This window comes from Euprymna scolopes, chromosome 36 (genome assembly GCF_053919585.1).
Source record: "Euprymna scolopes isolate OS-2025 chromosome 36, ASM5391958v1, whole genome shotgun sequence".
NCBI lineage: Eukaryota > Metazoa > Mollusca > Cephalopoda > Sepiida > Sepiolidae > Euprymna > Euprymna scolopes.
The window spans coordinates 72,030,493-72,056,013 of NC_136517.1; the positions used below are offsets into that span (position 1 = coordinate 72,030,493).

The 25,521-nt window shown below is 32.2% G+C and overlaps 1 protein-coding gene across 1 annotated transcript in view; it reads right to left on the reverse strand.

Moving 5' to 3' along the window:
• Positions 1-7,500: 7,500 nt before the first annotated feature.
• Positions 7,501-25,521, reverse strand: part of LOC145260587 (poly [ADP-ribose] polymerase 1-like) — a 94,527-nt gene continuing 76,506 nt past the window's right edge. Inside the window, exons 22-27 of the mRNA XM_080118863.1 lie at positions 19,748-19,846; positions 18,473-18,625; positions 13,948-14,075; positions 12,427-12,488; positions 12,040-12,157; positions 7,501-7,954 (exon numbers count right to left, since the gene is read on the reverse strand). Of these exons, the coding sequence (XP_079974989.1) occupies positions 7,882-7,954; positions 12,040-12,157; positions 12,427-12,488; positions 13,948-14,075; positions 18,473-18,625; positions 19,748-19,846 (633 nt within the window). The 3' untranslated portion in view covers positions 7,501-7,881. The remainder of the gene's footprint in view (positions 7,955-12,039; positions 12,158-12,426; positions 12,489-13,947; positions 14,076-18,472; positions 18,626-19,747; positions 19,847-25,521) is intronic.

The window sequence follows — 25,521 nt, forward strand, 5'->3', positions numbered from 1 at the left end:
ACCTTTTCTATCCTCGGCTGTTTTATTTTTGTTCTTATCCAGAGTGCCCTTTATTGGGAAGCTGGATTTTCCTCCACAAGATTATATGTTGAAATATTTAAATAACTATTACTTTAAATACAGAAATTATATTTAAAGTTTTGGTTTCCTGTTCTCCTATGTTCATTCCCCCCCCCCCATTTTCATCAAAATGTGTAGCATATTTTCATCAGTTACATGGTTAGGAATCCTACACTACATATTATATAAAAAATGACGATTTATTTAATTTTAGTAGTTGAGGTAGTTATGTCTGAAAATGTTTTTTTAATAAGTTGTAATTAACAGAGCCAATCCCACGGCCACCGAGATATAGAAGACTTGTCAACTGAAAAATGCCTACAGGCAATGTAGGTAAGATTTGTCGAATTGTTACTGTCGATACTATATGACTGCATTTTTAAAAAAGCATTTAAACATGTTAAAAAAGGGGGGGGCAATTCGATTAATAATGAAATTGAACTTTAATGTAAAATATAAATATTATCTATGTAAAATTACGTAATTTTAAAGCAATACTGATAAAATTGAATTATGAATTTAGGGAACAAAGAAAGAAAAATAAAACAAACAATTCTTGGCCTTCGGGACATATATAGTATTTTCTTGGCCTTCTGGACATATATAGTAGTTTCTGTTCTGGATGCTACAATTCACCTTTTCTGTCCTCGGCTGGTGGAGGAGAAATCTTTCATGATAGAGACAATTTATTTTTGTTCCTTTTTTTAGGGAGATGGATTCCCCCCCCCCCCACAAGAGTATATATAAAATAACTATTGCTTTTAATTCAGAAATTAAATTTAAAGTTTTGGTTTTCTGTTCTATGTTCATGTTTTTCAAAATGGGAAACGTATTTTCATCAGTTACATGATTAGGAATCCTATACTCCGCAATAGTCTTCATTTTCATATCAGTGCAGAATACATGAATACGGAAATGACGTTCACATAACTACTAAAAGACAATCATACTATAATGTGAACATTGATTTAAAACTAAGAAAATATAGCAAACATCTACAATATTAAATCAGGGTGGTGATGAATTTGGGGGGGGGGACATTATTATTATTATTTCACTTACAAGGAGTTGTCTCACAGGCAATCATCAGTGATCGCTTATTGGCAGTAACCTGTGGTATTCGTTGGAGACCGCGTGACAACAAGTCTCCCCAGATTTCCTCCACCTCTTGACCACTCGTGCAGATGATTACACTTATTGCAACAGCCGTTTGCTATCGATTTCTCATTGGCATCGGCCATTGGCGTTTTCTGGGGTTTTAGTCAGCTACAGTGTTTTTTGGCACTTCACGGGGAACGGGGACCCTGCGTAAACAGGTTTTAATTTTTCTGTAATCGAGTGTGTATTTATTTTTCTATTTTTTTTTTATTTCTTTAATTCAATCTGATTCATACTTTTATTTCGTAATTGTTTTTATTTTCATTTTAATTTATTTTTATTATTATATTTTCCACACTAATATTTTTTTTTGTTACATTTATTATTACAAAGAATTTTTATATTCTTATTGCCGTTTTTCTTCAAACTTTCTGAAAAGTTGACGTCATATCGTCTCGCATTGAAAAACAATTCGGGGGTGTTTTATTTTGGTTAATACGATAAAACGAATTGTACTGTGAAAATTGTTTTTCTGTCATAAAGAAATTCTTAAAAGAAGTTTACGTGTATTTGAAAAAGATGGAAAGGATCTCTGAAAATTTGTAAACTATTGATATTTTGTATGGTGAATTTATTTTTCTCTTCGAACATTTCTAAAGTGCTGACAATTTTTTTTTTTCGTGACGAGATTTGAAGGGGAACATCTTATTTTTTGGAACAAAATTTTGCATACGTTGACTTTGTATTTGTGCATTAAAAAAAAAAATGTCTTCGGAACAAATAACAGTTAACGAAAATGATAGCTGAAAAGCTTGGTTGCTCAACAAAAAGCTTAAATTGAATTTCAAAAACGGATGTTGATTCAGCAAGAACGTTTTGAATCACTCATCATTCAGCAAACTACAGAGAATCGTCTATTATGTGAAACTGTGTTGTCACAAAAATATGAAGATGGCGGATCTAGATTTTTTTCAGTAGAGGGTATAGCCAACTCTCTAGCAAAGTTCAAATACGACCGAGAACAAGGTGATACATTCCCTGCCTATTATCGTAGGTTCGAGACGATTTTTACAAAAAGATGTGAGAAAGACCACAAGTGCACATGGGGGCGGGAAGAAGGCAGGATGTTATTCTTTGATGGAGCAAAAGTTTTCTGCCTCACCTACTTGGTTCAAAAGTCATTTGAAGGTTGGCAAACTTAGCATTTTCAAAGAGAGCTGGAGAAAGAAAAACGATGCAAGACAAGACAGGAAAAGGAAGAAAGAAAACCAGGAAAATAAAAAGAAACAGAGAGAGAGAGAGAGAGAGAGAGAGAGAGAGAGAGAGAAATAAGGAGGTAAAGCTCTAGCAGTTTGGCAAAAATCAGCCATGTTTTTCATGTTAGAAAAACAAAAAGTGAATTGCAATGAAAATAGCAAAGGACTCATATTTAGCAATTTAAGTGGAACTCAGTTTTTTTATTTCGAAATTTAAAAAACAAAAAAGAAGCAGGATTCCACTTTTTTTAATTAAAAAATGCAGAATTTTGCTAAAAAGTGGGAAACTCAGAACTCCTGTCCAGAATTCTCCCTAAATTAAAAGTAAAGAAAAAAAATATCATATTCCTAAAATGATGTAAATTAATCAAGTAGTATTATTTTTAAATAAGAGAATTTTTTGAAGAACCTAAGAGCGGCTGTTTTGTTGCCTATCATTTTGAAAACAATTCAAAATAAAAATGAAAAAAAAAACAAAAAAAAAAACGAAGGGAGATAACTCTAACTTGCAAGATGTACATTCTAATGTCTAAAACAAAATTCAACTTCTAAAAACAAAATTTGATATCTAAAGAATGATATAATACACACACACAAAAAAAAAAACGAATAATATTTTTAAAATATTTAAAAAATATTTTAATAGTATTTATTTCGATTTTGAATTTCACTTCAGCTGCATCTGTAAAATATACGGATAACATCGGGTACTTTTGTGCTAAAGGAGCGTAACTCTTGTATCAACAACACCGGAAATAATTTGATGCAATTTCAGAAGAGTGTATTTATTTTGATTTTTAATTTTTAGAAAATATTTTAATAGTATTTTAATTCATGCAGATATATTTATTATTACAGAGCCAATTCTCTATTGAATATTATATTGTACCTAATATATAGTACTGATTTCAAAAGTTTAAAAAACAAAAATGACATGGTGCCATAAGTTAGAATCAAAATCATGACTCATTGAGGAAGAGAGAGAGAATAGTGTGTGTATGTGTGTGCATGTGCATATTTGGTGAGTGTGTGGGTGTATGTGTGGGTGTTTGTCTGTGTGTATGTAGATCTATCTCTGTGTGTGTGTCTGTGTGTGTATATCTGTGTGTTTGTCTCTGTGTCTGTGTATGTGTGTGTGTGTGTGTGTGTGTGTGTGTGTGTACAAAAAAGATTTGACAAGGTCTTTTTATTTTTTCTCTCCTGTTTGTTTAGGTCTACAATGAAGCCAAAGTGGACCCAAGAAAACTTGCAGAATGCCCTTCAAGCAGTGAGCAATGGCATGTCAAAGAGGGAGGCAGCATCTACTTTCAACATTCCATGGGGAACATTTGCCTGTAAAATAACTGGCAGAAGACAGATGGACACCACAGCACCACAGACTTATCTCACACCCCAAGAAGAGGGAGAAATCGTCAAGTTCATCAAAGACTCATCACATAGAGGCTTTGGACAAACAAAACAGGAGCTAATGTTGACAGTCCAAAGCATGCTGAACGCAAGGGGGTGAACAACAAAATGGCCAGCCAACATGCCATCTGAAAAGTGGTACCGTTTGTTCAAGAAAAGGCATCCGGAAATAGTTCTGCGTACTCCTCAAAAACTTGGAAAGCAAAGAGCTCTTGTCAGAAAATCATCCATAATGAAGTGTTTTGCTGATTTCCAAGCCACTGTCACTGACATTGATGCCAGTATTTTGCTAGATCCATCAAGGATCTACAACTGTGATGAGTCTGGCTTCAGTTTAGACGCTTCCTCTGGGAAAGTTCTGTCTTTTGTGGGGACAAAATTTGTTTATCAAGTTGGCAGTGAACAAAAGACAATGATTACCGTTCTTATATGCTGCAGTGCGAGTGGACACTTTGTGCATCCAATGATGATCTATCCTGGCACACAGTTCAGGGGATTCAGACCATAGGAAGTGTTTGACGATTCATTCATCACAAAGTCCAAAAATGGATGGATAAATCAGTCCATCTTCCAAACAGCCCATGTGAAGCGGCCCATCCGCCTTCTGGTTGATGGACATATCAGTCACCAGTCCATTGAAGCGACTTTTTGCAAGGGCAATGGCATCATCCTGTATGCCCTATCTCCACATGCATCCCACCTTATGCAGCCATTGGATGTTGGGGTTTTCAAGACAATGAAAGCGGAATGGTGGAAATCCGTCAAAAAACAAAATGAAGTGGAAATCGTCACCAAGCGCACATTCACACTTGTTTTCAAAGAGGCATATGAAACTACCATCAAGCGAGATCTGGCCCCACAAGCTTTCAGGAACAGTGGCATATATCCACTGGATCCAAACAACATTGAGTGGCAGAAGATATTGCCAGACATCACAGCAGAGGATCAAACCAGTGCTTCAGTTCCACAATTTCCTGCTGTGTCATCTTCATCATCAGTGCCAGCACCTGCATTGCCAGCACCAGCATCGTCTTCACCATCTTCCCTACCAATGCCAACACCTGCACCAGCATCTTCATTATCAGCGCCTGCATCGTCTGTGGCAGCACCTGTATTGCCAGCTCCCGCATCATCATCATCTTCCTTGCCGATGCCAACAGGAACATCTTCATTGTCAGTTCCAGCACCCAAACCCACAGCAAGTGCATGTTCTGATGAAAGATCAAATTTGTCTTTAATTATGAGGAAATATTCAATGATCTGTGCCCAGATTAGCGAAACAACATTGAACTTGTATTTCAAAAGACTTGAAGAAGGCTATGATTACCCAGAAAGCTCTTTTCCTTGTGGAAGCAATGCCATTCGGTCATTGTGAGCCACTCTGTTCATATGACCCACATGGAATCCTCAGTCAAACCACCCATCAGTAAAGACCCGCTTACTGTGCCAACCATTAAAAAAGGCACTGTGAAGCGGAAAGTACAACAGCTGCCTTCATTGATAAGTGGAAACAAGTTCATTGAACACTTGAAGACCAAAGACAGGGTGGAAAAAGAGGAAAGGGAAAGAAAGGAAAAAAGAAAACTGGATATGGAGAGGAAGAGACAGGAAAAAGCAAAAGAAAATGAAGAAAAGAAAAAGAAAAGAGAAGAACTTGCTAAACTGAGACTTGAGCGAAAGAAAGAGAAAGAAGTGGAAATTCAAAGACGAAAGGAAAGCAGAAGAGACAGATGGAGACAAAAAGAGCTCAAGAACGAAATGTGGATCGAACCAAGAAAAGAAAAGTCATAAGAAGGTCATTGAAGAGAGTGACACTAGTGCAGATGAATCTGAAATGGTTTTAGATGACAATTCAGACTTCGACTTCGTTGATGAAGGTTTTGACAACCTTTTGGAAGATGACACTTTCGAAATAGAGAAAGCAATCAGAGAGGCAGAATCCACAGACACTGTCGTTGACGAATCAACAACCACTGGAAACAAGAAAATAACTTGCGACAGATCACTTTGGGAAGCATTCTCTGTACAAACTGGAACTAAAAGCGAACATGTCTAGACCCTAAATTTGATGCATATAATACAATCCTGTTCCTTTTTGTCTTCAGCCCGGTTACATTCTGAACGATAGGTCTAGCCTCAGCAGCTGGCTACTTTATTTGGGGATTTAAGTTCAAAATATACAATTTTGTTGAACACAACAGCTGTGTTTCAATATATTTCAAGTTTGTATCCAGATGTCTTGTATATTTTTGGGGGTCATTGGCCCATGTGGTTGAACTGTAGGCACGCACGTGGTTGCTGTTAGGGCAAGTGGTTGCAAAGGGGGCGTCTCTCTGACAAGTCATTTTGCTTCTTAAATCCTTACTAATGTTGTGTGAGTCTCTGCGGGCCCCAGCATGCCCTCAGTGAAACCATTTTGCCCTAGTGCAACCACTTGGAAATATTTTATTGGACCACACGGAGATACAATTTAGACTTTTTTGCTCGTCGTTGCCAGTGGGCGTGTTACTCTAAATGAATATAAGAATTTCAAAAGGATTGATTTCGGTTGCTATTTTTACAATGTGCTATTCCACAACTTTACATGTTTAATAATTTGTGATGTGTGACTACTCACAGCCTACCAATAAAATGTACCAATAATACTTTGCTAGAATTAATAACATAGCTTTCATGATCGGTTGCTTTCATTGGTGTATGAGGTTAATATCTTGTGTTGGTTGACATGGCATTATTGAATTTGGTTATATTATTAGAATGTCAGCATTTTGCAAGTTTTCACTTCTCTAAAGGAGACACATGGTGTCATAATGTCTTCATTCATCTGGTTAGACTTCCACACATTGTGTTGATTATCAGAAGAGTTGATCAAATAACCAGGTATTAACTTAGAAATGAGAAATACATTCAAAACAAGTGATACATATTCTTAATATAAAAAAAATTATATATTTGCGTGAAACTTGTAGTTACAATAACAAGTTTTTTCATTATTGGCAGTTAATAATTCTTGTGTTTCTGGACAGAGTTCAACTTGCTAAATCAGATTTCAGATTGCACATTTGTTATTGCGATACAATCACCTGAGAGAGGAGTGAATGAAGGACCAGCATTCACTGACAAAATGTTAAGTTATTTGATAGTAAAGTTGTTAACTTTTCGGATTGAAATGTCTATTTCTCCAAAGCAGTACTTACTTATTGGAAGGGTAAAGGTGTGAAAACTCTCCAATCTTAATAAATCAAAATTGTTTTCCATTGCAGTATTTGGCAAAGTTACTCAGTACGGCCAAATTCCACTTACATTATCTAGAATTATTTTCACTTGTCATTTTTACTTATTGGAATCCCGCCAATGGTTGGTTTTCTCTTAATAAATCATGGATCGCCCATTTTCTGAACGTATGGTTGAAACTTCTCTACTAATTGTCAGGTTTCTCATCAACTCCCATGATTACAGTTCACTTCAGCCTTTCTGTCATTATTCATTGTGTTGATTTAAGTTTAACAGGAAATAGCATTATTATTTCACCCTGTGAAAACAATCTTGGTGCATTTTAGAATTAAGGACTATGAATTTTTTCCCTTGTTGTATCTCACATGGATATCAAATTATATACTCATGCCCCATAAACATAAGATAAAATAAAAAATACACCAAACTAATTTAACAACTTAAATTTCTTGAGAATATTTTTTATTGAAATTATTTTTTACTGTACAATCAAACAAAGCAGTCAGGCTGAAAACCTAAATCTGAAACCATTTTATTAAATTCTTTTTATTTTTTATAAAAAGTATGAAGAAGCAATGAGAACAAAGTGAATTGGTGTAATAAGGAATGGTGAATCAGCCATTTGGAATAATCGTTAAATGAGTCTTCGCATTCCAAAAGATCACAGATGAAAATATGCAAGGTCAAAATGCAGCAGAAAATAAGGCCAAATGAAAGTTTATATGGTTGCTATGACCAAAAGTTGATATGTCCCTGCATCTAATGATTTAAAAATGTAGTCGGATTTGTCTGCAGTCTTCAAGAGATTTAAGTGGTAGCAGCAACTTTACCATTTGTAATTAAATTTCAACTTCAGAAGATACTTGACATTTACCTGAGCAACGTCGTAAACGATGTACCTGAAGAAGCAGTTAAGGAACTAACATGATGCATGACAAAAAAATTGTTATAATTTCCTCCATCAGATCTACCTATATGCATTTTATGTTCAGACATACATTATCATTTTTAAAAAACATTAAAAAAAAAAAAAAAAAAAAAAAAAAAAGGAAGCGAGCTCATCTGATTAGCAAAGATGGTGATAAATCTGATGTTGGTAAGGGGAAAAAATTCCAACTTTACATTTTAAAATAAATTCTTCCAAAATCAAATTATATTGTCCCGCCGATTAAACAGTAAAATTTTAAACAAATTTAAAAAAGTGACATTCATTTCATAGATTCAAAGAATATTCTACTTACAATTATTTTCATAGTAAAAAGAAGAAAATCTATTGCTTAAAAATAATTAAATTGCTACAATTTAAAATAAGTGTTATATCCATTTGAAGTAAAGAATATTTAGCAAACAATTATTTTTATGAAAGAATAAAGAGTAATTTTTTTCTTAATAGTATTAACTACTATTATTATTAACAACAACAGTAAATTATACAAAAAGAATCGTGGAATTTCCATGAGGTCCGCTAGTACCTGTATAATCCTATGGTTTGAAATGAATTTGATTTATAACTATTTATAGCTACGTAATATTGTGACCAAGATGTAAGTCAGTGACGAAACAGGATTGAGTTCCTAGCAACGTATCTCTCCTTCATTAGTGATGTGTCCAACAGGTTTTGTGAGCAACTGAAATGAATGTTCATGAATATATTAAGACAAAGATCTTTGTTATTTTACAAATATATTTAACTAAAAAAAAAAAAATACCAATCTTACGACAGATGCAATTAATTCTTAAAACAGAATGATTTTGCACCACTTTTATGTTCCATTTAAAAAGATTAAAATCAAGATATAACAACACTAAAAACTTATGTCTACAATACTTATTCTAATTTTGATTAAAATCCATTACATGATTTTGATTCTAGAAAATATTTAACTTTTAAAGCTTAAGGGATCCAAAGTAGAAATTGAAATTAAGGGAATTTTGCTATTTTCTTAATCTAATAAATATATTAGAATTGAATGCTCAAATAAGAGGTTATACCCATATGACCTTTAAAAACTTCTTAAAATTCTGAAAAGAAACTGAAATTTTGTGAATATTTATTAATTTATATGTAACACTTTGAGGCCCTCCCGTTTATAAAAAAACTAAATATAGCCTACATTTGGACATCTTACACCTAATAGCTGTATTCCAAAAGTCATAATAACCAGCTAATTAATTTCGGAGTATATATATATATATATATATATATATATATATATATATATATATATATATATTATACACACACATGATACAGATAAAGATTTACCTATCTTCTGTGAAGATAGGTAAATCTCATCTACTTTAAAGCTTCTTATTCAATAGTCGAAATCTGTTATTTAGCTGGTTGAACGTTCTGGAATATCTTGTGTTTTAAGTTCAAAAATAAAAATGGTGCAATGATATTTTTTGTTAAGTTTCATCTATTTGAGAAACGCACAATATTTTCTTCCCTGCAAGTAAAATAGTCGATGAGAAAGTAAAAATTTGTGGTTGTCTAGAATTCACCCTAGATTAAAAAAAAACAACCAAAAAACAGAAAATTTCTTTTTTTTATTATTACATTTTCACCCCAAACAAGGCAAATTGCCACTTTGGTGTAGGGGGCTACTTTCAGAGGCAACAACTACTGGGGTACTATGTAGGGATTTGGGCAGCAAGATGTCGGTTCACGTTACACTTGAACTTCTGCACGTCAGTACTGTTGGGGAAGCAGGGACCTGGAATGGAATTCCAGAGTCTAGCGGTTCTGGGGAAGAAACTATTGGAGTAGAAAGATCTTTTACATCTAGGGATCTCTACAGTGTGGGGGTGGGATTTAGCAGCCTGTCGGGTTTGTCGAGGGTGCTCACGTCGTGGGGGCACAAGTGATTGCAGTTCGTCAGAGCATTCACCACTAAAATACTTGTAGAAAAGGCAGAGGGATGCAACATTTCGTCGATGGGACAGAGGCTGAAGCTTAGATGCCAGTTCAGGGCCTATCAGGTTTGCGACTCTCTTTTGAACCTTGTCAAGGAGCGAGAGACTAGTAGCAGATGTACCAGCCCAGATGTGACAGCAATACTCCATACATGGGCGAATGGTGGCCTTATAGAGGTACAGGATACTTTCAGGTGTTAGTAGTTTTCTAGCACGGTAGAGAGAGCCCACCTTTCTTGCAGCGGCCCTGGCAATGCCTTCAATGTAATTGTTCCAACTCATGTTTCCTGTGAACGTTAGGCCAAGGAGTTTGAAAGATGTACTCTCAGATAAAGAGTCGTTGGCTATTGCTATAGGTGATAGAGAGGGTTTCTTGTAATTATTGAAGGAAACTAGTTTAGTCTTGGCAGCATTGAACACAACAGATTGGAGGTCTTCCTCTAGTGTTTCTGCCATTTCTTTAGAAATGTGTTCATTCGTCTTCCTGTCGTGCCTGCCATAGAGTGTAGTGTCATCAGCATATATACCCATCTCAGAGGCAATTTTGTCGGGGAGGTCATTTATGAATATCAGGAACAATAGAGGTTCAAGGATAGACCCCTGGGGCACCCCCGCATTTATATCATATTGTTTAGATGTACGACCATCGAGGACAACATGGATTTTTCTCTTATCTAAGAAGGATTTAATTATGTTAAGTATTCTACCAGTGATACCGTATGATCTAATTTTCCTGAGGAGACCCTCATGTCATACCCTGTCAAAAGCCTTAGATATATCTAGAGCTACCACTCTGCCCTCCCCCACTTTGTCCAGTGAATGGTATATACGTTCAGAGATCACAGTTAGGATGTCTGCTGTGGAACGGGCTTGTCTAAATCCATATTGTTTATCAGTCAGAAGTTTAGCATCTGTAAGATGATGGACTAGAGCATGGTTAATTAAGGTCTCAAATATTTTGGCAAAAAGTGGGAGGAGGCTAATGGGGCGATAATTTGATGGGTCAGTCCTTTCGCCAGAATTCTTGAATACTGGTACAACAGAAGCAGTTTTCCAACAGCCCGGAAAGCAAGCTTCATTAAGGCATTTGTTGTAGAGTTTGGAGAAAACTGAAGCTACTTCGGCTGAGCACTTTTTTAATAGCACAGCTGGGATGAGATCAGGTCCACATGCTTTATGATCACATACCCATGATGGAAAGAAAAAAGATCATATTTAAAAAATCATATAAATAGTATTATCCTTATGAAGAAAATTATTTTTTAAGCAATTTTAAGTCATTAATGAAAAATTGTAGGCATTACAAGGCTGGTCTCACAAGTTTGAATTATAATGAAGTTATCTACCCTCGCTACTTCAAAAGGACAGCACGAGATAGCCCCTTTTTGCTTACTCAATAAAATTTGATTTTGTTAGTTAAAATAAAACTAATTGATCAATTTATGGGATTTTGGGAATATGAAACTTTTGTTCTGTCACGAGTACATACATCATATTTTTCTTTATTTTTCTTTTTTAATATAGGGAAAATTCTGAACATCAGTGCTACACTTCAGCACTGTTTTTCGTCATCTTAGGCAATCCTTTGTCAGGACATAAGTGTTAGAGGTGTTTTGCATAATCAGGTTGTATCTCTGGTCCCGAGACAGAAAAGGAGGTTACCTGATAAGAAATCAAATCATGAATTCTTATTGTTGCAAATTGGTAAAATTGAGCCAGATTTTTTCTAGCTTGCACCATATCCTAACCTACAGCAAGATCACACAAAATGGATAAGCAATTACAATCCCACAAAAACTCAGCAAAATCTTCATTGCTCAACTATTTGCTTGCGTCACCTAGGGAGAAACTAAGGAGGATTAGGTTTCTGAGTGACTAATTTGCAACATAATCTTCCTTACCTCTGCCGTGTCAATTAAAAGAAGAAAAAACAAAAAAAAATATCAAAATGCAAACATAACAGGTCAACGAAAATGTTATTTCGAATTGAAGCATTCCAGACAAACAGCTCATTGGATGAACACTTCTAAAAGAAGGGCAGAAAAATAAGTGACTCAAAAAAGGATACTCGTTATAGAGCAAACTGGAATTGCTGATATTTGATGGGACACCTTTGCCCATTGGAATCTCGATGCCATCCTCACCCATGTAACTGCCTTGCGGGTCTGGAATAGTCATACCACAACCTGGAAAAAAGAGTGACAAGATTTCAGGGTAGAGAAACAAAATGCATTTGAATACATTGAGGAACAGACCAGTCATTTTGTGGCACATGAAAGTATACTTGGAGATACAAGTTATGAAAATACAAAATGCAAGAATGTATTTTTGTTTATGTTCCAGTAAGTCTTGCAAACAGGATAAACAAAACCATTATAAATATTTACTTATCAAAGAATGTATAATAAAAAGTGAATTTCATTTAATAAAAACATGAAAATTTTTCATTCCGTACCTTTTGCGCTGTGTTTGCCTTTTGGCAGAGATGTTATATAACTGGCAGCTGTAAGTTCATGCCTAAATAGAAGGAAAAAATACAATTAAGTAAGCAATGGAAGATATTTCTGATGTGCTGAAAACAATCCTTTTTTGTAAGATGGCCTTCTTGCATTTTAATTTAAAACATGATCAGTGAAAAAAAAATTTTTAGTACTTGTTTAGTTTAATGAAGACATTAAAAAATGAAAATATTGAGAAAAATTTTTTTATTGTATGTACTTGTTATGAAATAAAATTTTCATACAAAAAAAAATAATCACTTAATTTGATCGAGTTTTGATCAAGTAGAGTAAAATCAAATTTTGATTAGCTTGATCGTGTCACAGCCATCTTGCTTATTTCGCACATGGGGAGGGGGTGCCTTTAAACAAAAAAGTGATTAAAAAAGGATAAAGAAACTGTAAAGTGGGAAGAAAACTAAAATATTCATTTAGGCATTTTTTTTCTGCCTATGTTTCAAAATAATTTCGTCAAATTTTGACAAACTTTAAGCGGTGATTAAAGTTATCTCCTCTTGCACCCCCTCCTCATCCATGAAATAAACAAGATGACAATACGATTGATCTCATTAAAGTTATTTTTACCTCTGTAAAAAAAAAAAAATTGATCAAATTATGTGATTTTTTTTTTTGTATGACAACTTTATTCCATAACAAGTACGTACAAGATATTTTTTTCAATATTTTCATTTTTTTAATCTAAACAAAAGTTTGTATGTTGGAATTTTTAACTGCTTCAAATTTCAATACCAAGGAAGTTGAGCAGCAAGATGTCTGCTCACATTACACTTGAACTTCTGCATGTCTATAGTCAGGAAAGCAGGGACCCACAGCTCTCAGGATTGGCATGCCAATCTCAACTATAACCAGTCGTCGCATCTGTTGATCTTTCTTAATTTAAATGTTCTGGACATGATTTTTTTTTTTTATAAATAACTGAGGTTTGATAGTCTGGAAATATGTAGCAAGTCATATTAATCTTTTTTTTTATCCATAACGTCTACAGATCTAATATCAGTACTTCATCATCTCGCAAAATTATTGCAAAGATAGTTTTTAAATATTTCATTTCAATAGCATTAAGTTTTTCATGTTCTGTCAGATTAATCCATCTTTCACTTGCATATACAGCAATAAAAACTATCAGTGCATTGTAAAGTTAACTTCAGTTACTCCATATTTTTTTTTCTTTTAGACATTTAAATACAGAAATTGCTATTCCTATTCTTCTAATGCCAGATGAAGATCCCGGAAACACAGAGCTAGAAAAGAAAACCTCAGGATTTTTTTTTCTTCTACATATATATATATATAAATAACTGTATTAGTAGACAGCTCATTGATAAGCACCAGTATTTACTGCAGATTTTTAATTAAAAATTCCAAGAACATGTTCTATAAACTTAGTTATAATAATCCATTATAAAATGTATATATTACATGAACAGAAGAGAGAGAATAGATGATAAAATACTTACATTTTTCCAAGGGCCACATCACATAAAAGAATTAATCCAACTGGATCGTTCTTTGAAGTATGACAATAATTTGCACTTTTAGACACCATGTCAGCAAAATAGAGGCCTTTACCAAACATGTATCCTGTCTAAAAAACCAAGAAAGAGATAACTTTTTCATTTAAATAATATGATTAAGTCACAAATAGATAGGAATAAACCCTCAAATGTAAAGGAGATATTCTTACATTTAATTTAGAATGGAATTATTTTCTTTATAATCAACATTTTTAGGTTATAATTTAAAATTATCTGGATTGTAATCTTCCTAACAAGAATAATTATTTTTGAAAAGAAATTAAAGTGAATTACATTTTTTTTTTTTTAGAGTAAATAACATACAAGAATCTATCCATCTATCTATCTATATACAAATTGTTGCGTTTATATGTGTGTGTGTGTGTGTGTACAACTCTCCTACAGCCCACACCACTGGAGCGATCATGATCAAACCTGACATGATGATGGTCTCCAATGAATGATGGTGTACACTATTTTTCAAGGTCAAAGTTGGGATTTTGCTGTACACGCTTCGCAGGTAATAAATGAAGCAAAATCTGAAGAATATTTAAAAATTGATGACCAATAATTATAGTCAAAATTCAAACAAAATTTGGAAGTTTTATATGAATTTTCACAAAGGCCTTGCCCCCCCCCCTTTACACCTAGCAGTTTTGTTCAAAAATTCATTATGATGCTGTATTATTAGTTTAGTGGTTAACACTATACATTTTTTAGTGTATTGTTTTAAGCAAAAACATTACATATTTGTCGTGTTGAAAATAGTAATATATCCAAAAATTACGAAAAACCATTGTGTAGAAAATTTCTAGTCATTTTTAAGAAAAATTGGGTAAAATCGAATTTTTCTTAGACGTTATAATAGCATTACAAACATATGCTGTATTTTCGTGGACGTTGGCAATATTACATAACTAATGTGCTTCAACAAGTCATATCTTTTTTACTTGTGGGTCAATTTTTAAAAGAATTACATTGATGGAAAGAGAATAGAATAAGCATTCCAATGATGTTAATTTATTTTTCTTTTATGCTCCAAGTTAAAAAAAAAAAATGGTAAAAAATAAGGACAGCAAAAAGGGAAATTGTTTTTTCAATGTTTACATTTCATACGTTACGTTTGGATACATATGTGCGGGGTCAAATTTGATTGGATATGACTGAAATTTTATAGGCTATATAGGAGGGGTGTGCAATAAGTAATGCCCCTGACCCACTTCCCATAGCAGTAGAGCAATCGAACTTGGTACAGTTATTAGTCTTTTTCTAGATAGGAACCACCCAGAGTTATGCATTTCTTCCATCGTGTGATGCAGCTCTGGAGACCATTTTTGTAGAACACCTCAGGTTGGTCCTCCAACCACGACGTGACTTCAGAAATCAAGGCTGGATCATCTGGGAAACGTTTTCCTTTCAAAAACAACTTCATGGCTGGGAAGAGGTGAAAGTCAGAGGGTGCAAGGTCAGGAGAGTAGGGAGGATGGGGAAGGATTTCATAACCATATGCTCGTGCTCCTGATCTGGCGACATACAAGTTGTGGACCGGAGCGTTGTCCTGCAGGAGGAGGATACCTTTGCTGATCTTGCCCCGCCTCTTGATTTTGATAGATTCCCTTAATTTCCTCAAAAGTGAAGCATAATAGGCTCCTGTAATTGTGCTACCCATTGCCAGAAAATCTGTCATCACTACTCCGTCCTGGAGGGCTGCACTCTTGCCTTCTTTGGAGGTGGTGAGTCCACGTGCTTCGACTGCATTGACTGGGATTTGGTCTCTGGATCATAGTGATGGACCCAGGTTTCATCCTGTGTAATAAGTCTTTTGAAAAACTTTGACTCATCTTCTTGGCACACCTCCAAATTCATCCTCGAGCACTCAACGTGTTCTCGTTTCTGGAATGGTATGAGCAACCTGGGAATCCATCTGGCAAACACCTTATGCATATGCAAATGGTCATGAATGATAGTTTCCACAGACCCTGTACTAATCTTGACATCTTGGGCTATTTGGCGAATAGTAATGCGCCGATCTTCCAAAATGGCAGCCTCAACTTGACGGACAGATGCCTCATCAATGGCAGGTCTGTGAGCTGTTTCCACAAACTTCCGGCCATAGTTGAATTCACGATGCCAGCGTTTTACAAGATCATATGATGGGGCATTATCACCATAAGTTTCTTTCATTTCATCAAAAGTCTCCTGTGGTGTGCGTCCTTTCAAATACAAAAACCGGATCACTGCGTGACATTCAACAGGCTCCATTTCACACCTGACTCAGTTCAAACACCTGTAAAACAGAAACCACAATTAGTTCAGAGCTGTAATTTGCCACACTACCTGTAGAGATATAAATCATTGCACATGCAAAATTTCAGCTAGATCAGACAACTGGAAATGGGCCAGGGGCATTACTTATTGCACGCTCCTCGTAAGCATAGAAGTCCATCTCTACTGGACTTTGATTTATATTTTTACGACCACAGAAAGCAAAGTTACGACCAAGCAAAGTTGACGAAGAATATTTAAAAATTGATAAGATAAATCGATATATATCATCCATTTTCATATAGAATTATTTTCATGCCTTATTGTGTGTAAATTTCCTTATAGAAATTCAAATCCGCTTAACAGGGAAAACGGCTTGGTATGCACTGACTAAAGTCAGCGCATTAACAAGTTTCGTTTGTATTCTCTTAAAAATAAAAAAAACTGTTTTTTCTACTTTCAAAACGAAAGCAGAAAAATCAGTTTCATTTTTATTGTGAGTTTGTCAATTAAAACAAATTAAGTTTTTCAAATTTGATTCCCAAACTATTTTGTGGTTTTTAATGCTTTTAGTACACATGTTCTAAAGTTGATTTTTTCTTTTTAGATAATTTTTTTATCAACTTGCATGAAAAGAGCAATGTAAAAGATGCTTAAAACTGTTTGAATCATGCAAATATCATCAGTAAAATGGAGTAGTAAATACCAGCCATGAATGCTCTTTAGGCATTCAATGGCTACACCCCAGATTAAACTCCTTTAGTAAGGAGGCAGGAAAATGCCCGCTCTCAATAAAGCTATATTTAAATAGTACTATAATACTTAGTTTTGTTCATGAATAGACACCCACTGTATGATACCATGCGCCAGTTTAAAAAAAAAAATTGAAATTTGTACATCTAAATTTATAATTCATGGCTTATGGTAAAGAGATGCATCAGATTTGACTGCATAATCAGAAAGAGCACAAAACTTTACATAAGATTACAAAGTTTCATGAGAATAGCTTGAAAAATAAATAAATGGTGGCGAAATTATCGAATTTCTTTAAATGTTGAGGTCCGTAATTTAGCTCACTTTTTCTAAAGAAAAATGTCCACAGAAAAGCCTAAATTTTGGCACTTAAAATTCTCATAACTTTTGAACTACAGATGGTATTTGCATAATTCAAACAGTTTTAAGCATCTTTTATATACTTCTTTTCATGCAAGTTGATAAAATAATTATCTAAAAAGAAAAAATCAACTTGTAATGCTAGTTATAAAGTAAACAGTAGAAGGCTATACACAGGGGACATAACTCTGAAAGGAATATTTTTGATTACTTGTGTCATAGCTACAATATTTGTTGTCTATAACGATAACAGCTGTTCTACTCTATGAATTTTCGTAAATTTTAGATGACTATTTTCGACATGACAATTAAGTATGTAATATCGTTTTTGCTTAAAATGATATATTTAAAAAATCAATTTGTTGACTATATCTTAACAAGTACCATATATAGATAACTAATTTTACTATTTACACAGAGTAGAGACTGTTTTATCGTCATCATATTCCAGCCATGTTACATAAACTACCAAAGGGTGCCAAAACGCTTAGCCAATGAAAATTGCAGCAGCCAACAACTGGCAAACTTGATCAAAATATTATGGAAAATTCAATAAATTTGTAAAAACTAGCTAAAGTCATCAGCACAAATCTAGTAGAGTTGATGCTGTAGTTGCCGAAGTAAATATTGAATAATGTCAAAAATGGAAACTTAATTGCACACAAAACACTAATCCTGACAGAAACATAACTTAATCCTAAAAACAAAAAAATATTGTGTGCTATTAATTGTTTGCTATCAAAAAAATTCATATTTATTCAAGAAACTTACCATACATGGATTTTTTTTTATTCATTTAAACTCTTCTTTTAAATTTTCTATTAATTTTGCATTATATTTTCTTTGTGACAACGAAGTATCTTTTTTCATTGAAAGATTTGGCCAATATTTTGGAAAAAACAAGAAATTTTATTTGACACCAAACAGCTTACATAAACCTACCCGGAATATGCTAACGATAATGTGGCCTCTATTCTGCTTATACTTTAATTTTATATAAAGGTGTGTGTGTGTGTGTGTGTGTGTGTGTGCGTGTGTGTGTGTGTGTGTATAAATGAAAAGGATAATGTAATGAACTGAATAAACTTACCACGGGTGCTTCTGGGGGAGCAATCCTCAAACCCTGGGATAGGATACCAGCAAAATTGGTAACACGTGAACCATGCCACAGTAATTTTCGATTTGGTAATTCTTCAAATGGACGGAAACGTTGCTTTTCTCCATTTCGATCAACCTTGAATGCCTAAAAATACAATAGAAATAAATTGAGTTTATTGTATGGTAACATATACCATACAGAAATAATATTATTTAGCAAGCCATTCTTCACACGCGGAGAGTGTTTTGTAACTATTCTGCACTTTCATCTAACAATTTCATAAACAAATACATTGTAAAAATTGAATTTAACTTGAAAACAAAAAAAAAAAAAGAAGATAACACAGATACATAAGCACCAAAAGTATTTATTATGGTTCTTTCCAACATGGGGAATTTTTTAAAAACTTATATTCACCCCCAAACAAAACACAATGCCATTAAAACATAAGATATTATTGTGAATTAGGGGCCAGATTTATAAGGGAATCCTAAGTGGGGAGTTGAGCAGTGAGAGGGGTGTTCACATTACATTTAAATTTTTACATGTTGGTATGGTTGGGGAAATAGGGAGGGAATTTTAAAGGCAGAGAGTTAAAAAAAAAAACAGAGTAAAAACCTTTCTAGCATCTCGAGACTTCCATAGTGAAGGGCTGGGATTTTGCTGATTGTCAAAATAGTCATTGAGGGGTCACAGGTGAAGCAAGTTTGCCAGAACATATTTTTTTTTTTTAAGTACTTGTAAAACAAAGCACAAGGATATATTATGGTGATGGGATAGGGGCTGGGTCGACAGTGTGGGACAAATTAGACCTTTTTGAACTTTGTTTTAGGAAAAGGATGCTTTATTTCAATGGTACATATTCTTTAAATAATGTTAGTTTGATATAAAAATGTTCCCTATTTTTTCAAGGATCGATTGATTTCTAATTCCTATTATTTAAATAATTATCATCATCTTGGTTGTTGTTGTTTTCATGTTTCAGTTGATGTAAATATAAATCTTCTTCAGAGTTCATATTTACAAAATTGTGAATCTTCATGTCAAACTATATAAATTCTGTGTAAAAAAAAAAAAAAAAAAACTGAAGATGGTTGGTGGTTACATCTGATGAAACACGAAAACGACAATTAAAATGAGTGAGAATTGAGTTGGACTGATTTGTTCCAAATTTCTGACATTTTTTTTTTGAAGTCTACTTTAATTCATTGGCATAATTAGTTTGAAAGCATTAACATTTAAAAATAAAAAATAAAAATAAATTACATCTTGAATTTCCAGGTCATACTGATTGTGGGTTGCCGCATGCGTGTTCTTGACATAATCTTGCAATCTTTTAAATTCATCTGTGTCTTTCTCCATGTACTACAATCAGAAAAAAAGAAAAAAACATTGTGTTAAGTATTGGTGGTTATTATAAATATTAGCTGAAATATATTTTGCTCTCATGAATCTAGGCTTATGTTGTAAACAGGAAACATTTCCAACTACAGATTACAAATGAATAAGCTAAAATTACAAAGGATTTAGTTGGACATCGGACATATGACAGAGAGAGTAGTGAATGTTGTGTAGAGGAAGTGACGTGTTCAAAATGGTTTAACACACCATTAAGTACTGAGTGATGAGCTTAAAATAAGTCCCTTCACCCACAGACCTTACAGTCTACTGGATGATCATGCTAAGTAAATCATTCATTTACTAAGATTACGTTGTTGACTAATTGACAGGTAATTAATATAACAGCATTTCTTGTCCAGAATTCCAGCTTTATTAAAATTAAAAATATCTGTATGATGTATGTACTTGGGATGGAACAAAAATTTCATATTCCAAAAATCATGTAAATTGATCAAGTTGTTTTATTTTTAACTAAGAAAATCAAATTTATGAGTAAGCAATATGAGACTTTTTCATGTTGCCTGCCATCTTGAAGAAGCAACGGCAGATAACTTCATAATTCAAATTTGTGAGATCAGCCTTGAATTTCTTATTAATTACTTAAAACCATTTAACGAGGATTTTCTTTATAAAAGTAAAACTACTTGATCAATTTACACAATCTTTTCATTCCCTCTAGTTACGTGCATCAAAGATTTTTCTGTATTTTTGTTAAAGGGGTAATTCTGGACAACTACTGAAACAGCTGATGAAATAACGGCTGTTCTTGGAGGAACAACACACATGCACAAAGGACAATGCCAGCTAAGAAGACAAAGATTTGAGGTTGATTGCAGTATTAATACTTAAATAACTTTTTGGAACAAAATAATTCCAAAGTCAACTTAGTGACAACCCTGGTCTATGGAACATTAGCATATTAAAAGGTAAATAAACATTTTGAAACTTTCAAAAGATAAAAATTTTTTAAAAAATCCATGTTACTACTGATTCGTCATAAAACATATAAACAGTTTTCTATTTACACAAAAGCAAAGACGGTTAGCGATATAATATGTTAAGCCATTTTATGTTTAAACATGTGTTATCACCTTTAACACATTTTTACAAATTAGATCGTCCAATCAATAAAGACTGATTAATTTGATGTCACTAAGGTAAAAAAACATTCAAACTTCAGCTATTTTAAAATGAATTACTCCAAAATCAAATTGTCATCCTGTCAACTAAATCAATAAAATTTTGAATAAATACGTTTTCAAAAATGACAGTCGTTTTTTTGATTTAAATATTTTGCTGCCAATTATTTGCATGGTAGTATTGTTTTATTGATTTAAATATTTTGCTGCCAATTATTTGCATGGTAGTATTGTTTTATTGATTTAAATATTTTGTTGCCAATTATTTGCATGGTAATATTGTTTTTTTGATTTAAATATTTTGCTGCCAATTATTTGCATGGTAGTATTGTTTTATTGATTTAAATATTTTGCTGCCAATTATTTGCATGGTAATATTGTTTTATTGATTTAAATATTTTGCTGCCAATTATTTGCATGGTAATATTGTTTTTTTGATTTAAATATTTTGTTGCCAATTATTTGCATGGTAATATTGTTTTTTTGATTTAAATATTTTGCTGCCAATTATTTGCATGGTAGTATTGTTTTTTTGATTTAAATATTTTGTTGCCAATTATTTGCATGGTAGTATTGTTTTATTGATTTAAATATTTTGCTGCCAATTATTTGCATGGTAATATTGTTTTTTTGATTTAAATATTTTGCTGCCAATTATTTGCATGGTAGTATTGTTTTATTGATTTAAATATTTTGCTGCCAATTATTTGCATGGTAATATTGTTTTATTGATTTAAATATTTTGCTGCCAATTATTTGCATGGTAATATTGTTTTATTGATTTAAATATTTTGCTGCCAATTATTTGCATGGTAATATTGTTTTATTGATTTAAATATTTTGCTGCCAATTATTTGCATGGTAATATTGTTTTATTGATTTAAATATTTTGTTGCCAATTATTTGCATGGTAATATTGTTTTATTGATTTAAATATTTTGCTGCCAATTATTTGCATGGTAATATTGTTTTATTGATTTAAATATTTTGCTGCCAATTATTTGCATGGTAATATTGTTTTTTTGATTTAAATATTTTGCTGCCAATTATTTGCATGGTAATATTGTTTTATTGATTTAAATATTTTGCTGCCAATTATTTGCATGGTAATATTGTTTTTTTGATTTAAATATTTTGCTGCCAATTACTTGCATGGTAATATTGTTTTTTTGATTTAAATATTTTGCTGCCAATTATTTGCATGGTAGTATTGTTTTATTGATTTAAATATTTTGCTGCCAATTATTTGCATGGTAATATTGTTTTTTTGATTTAAATATTTTGCTGCTAATTATTTGCATGGTAGTATTGTTTTATTGATTTAAATATTTTGCTGCCAATTATTTGCATGGTAATATTGTTTTTTTGATTTAAATATTTTGCTGCCAATTATTTGCATGGTAATATTGTTTTATTGATTTAAATATTTTGCTTCCAATTATTTGCATGGTAGTATTGTTTTATTGATTTAAATATTTTACTGCCAATTATTTGCATGGTAATATTGTTTTTTTGATTTAAATATTTTGCTGCCAATTACTTGCATGGTAATATTGTTTTATTGATTTAAATATTTTGCTTCCAATTATTTGCATGGTAATATTGTTTTTTTGATTTAAATATTTTGCTGCCAATTATTTGCATGGTAATATTGTTTTATTGATTTAAATATTTTGCTGCCAATTATTTGCATGGTAATATTGTTTTTTTGATTTAAATATTTTGCTGCCAATTATTTGCATGGTAATATTGTTTTATTGATTTAAATATTTTGCTTCCAATTATTTTCATGGTAATATTGTTTTATTGATTTAAATATTTTGCTGCCAATTATTTGCATGGTAGTATTGTTGTATTGATTTAAATATTTTGCTGCCAATTATTTGCATGGTAATATTGTTTTTTTGATTTAAATATTTTGCTGCCAATTATTTGCATGGTAATATTGTTTTTTTGATTAAAATATTTTGCTGCCAATTATTTGCATGGTAGTATTGTTTTATTGATTTAAATATTTTGCTGCCAATTATTTGCATGGTAATATTGTTTTTTTGATTTAAATATTTTGCTGCCAATTATTTGCATGGTAGTATTGTTTTATTGATTTAAATATTTTGCTGCCAATTATTTGCATGGTAATATTGTTTTATTGATTTAAATATTTTGCTGCCAATTATTTGCATGGTAATATTGTTTTATTGATTTAAATATTTTGCTGCCAATTATTTGCATGGTAGTATTGTTTTATTGATTTAAATATTTTACTGCCAATTATTTGCATGGTAATATTGTTTTTTTGATTTAAATATTTTGCTGCCAATTATTTGCATGGTAATATTGTTTTTTTTATTTAAATATTTTGCTGCCAATTATTTGCATGGTAGTATTGATTTATTGATTTAAATATTTTGCTGCAAATTATTTGCATGGTAATATTGTTTTTTTGATTTAAATATTTTGCTGCCAATTATTTGCATGGTAATATTGTTTTATTGATTTAAATATTTTGCTGCCAATTATTTGCATGGTAATATTGTTTTTTTGATTTAAATATTTTGCTGCCAATTATTTGCATGGTAATATTGTTTTATTGATTTAAATATTTTGCTGCCAATTATTTGCATGGTAGTATTGTTTTATTGATTTAAATATTTTGCTGCCAATTATTTGCATGGTAGTATTGTTTTATTGATTTAAATATTTTGCTGCCAATTATTTGCATGGTAATATTGTTTTATTGATTTAAATATTTTGCTGCCAATTATTTGCATGGTAATATTGTTTTATTGATTTAAATATTTTGCTGCCAATTATTTGCATGGTAGTATTGTTTTATTGATTTAAATATTTTGCTGCCAATTATTTGCATGGTAATATTGTTTTTTTGATTTAAATATTTTGCTGCCAATTATTTGCATGGTAATATTGTTTTTTTGATTTAAATATTTTGCTGCCAATTATTTGCATGGTAATATTGTTTTTTTGATTTAAATATTTTGCTGCCAGTTATTTGCATGGTAATATTGTTTTATTGATTTAAATATTTTGCTGCCAATTATTTGCATGGTAGTATTGTTTTAAAAAATTAAATTGCTACAAGAGAGCTATTCATTTTATTTGTTTAAAGAATATTTAGTTGAAAATAATTACTTTTATAGAGAAAGAGTAATTTTTTTGTTAATAGTATTGATGCTGACAGATTTATTATTTTAAAAAGAATTTTATCAGTGAATTCTTTAGATTGATGTAGAAAGTACCATGGAATTTCCACAGGACCCAATTGATTTTTTTTTTTAATGTTGAATATTCAGCATCCCCAAAAGGGGCAATTTGGACTAGGAACTACCGGTTTTGATGCTAGTTTATTATAAAATAAAATCTGTTTCAAGGGTGAGGATTACAAGAGATAATTGCATTCTAAAGTTCATAATTGATAGTGAAGTTTTTTCGTATCAATTAAAATAATTTAAAATTTTAAAAAGACATTGTCTTGTAACAATTGTAAACATTGATATCCATATCCTCTGGTGAAATGCAGCCGTAATGAAGTTGAATCAGACTATACGGCTAGTAATTTTGATTGCAACTTTTAAGGACTCCACCCTGAAACCGTTAGAGGTTTGTGAAGCAGTCAGAAAGCAGTAATGTGTAGATACAATGATCAAATAAGAAAATGGCCTTCAAGTTCTTACAATGTGTTCAACAAGTTTTGTAAATGATGTTTATGACAATGATTTTATACGGACTGAAGAAATAACAATATTTCAATTTGCCATGAAGCTGGCTGACAATTTTGAAATTATTCAATGGATTATCAAGTATTGGTTAATGGAGGCGTGAAATCTATAATTTACCATGCACATTGAACAGTTAATTGATGGTTAATTGATGGTTGGAGATAAAAATGTTCAAAAAAGCTCTTTATGAGCAAAGCAAACTTTCCTACAAACAATCATTTTTATATGTGGAGCAAGGATTTCTTTCAGTTTCAATTTTTATATAAAACTCGGCAGTTGTTTTTTTCTAGACTTATATCTACAAATTACATAAAAAGCTTAGTTATCCACAAAGAAAGACATACACACACTCTCCTTTTATTTTCAAGTGAAAATAACCATGGTAGACGGATGGCTAGCATGGTTATTTTCACTTGAAAATAAACTGCCCTCTGGAAAGAACTTTTGCAACCAAGACTTAATTTTAATTCCTTTCAAATGAAATGGACAACTTCACTGTCATAACTTAATTTTAATTCCTTTCAAATGAAGTGTACAACTTCACTGTCATAACTCCTGGCAAGCTACACTCAATTCTACTATGCTATATAACTAAATTTATATAAATTGTTATTCATAGAAAAACCTTAGTTTTCCTTTCTTTAGCAATCCTTTTCTACACATTATGTTATAGAAAATAGTTAAATAATGTTTATGAAGATTCACTCATATATTCTCTCACTTTCAAAATGGCAATGTTTAAAAGTCGCAATCAGAGAAAAAC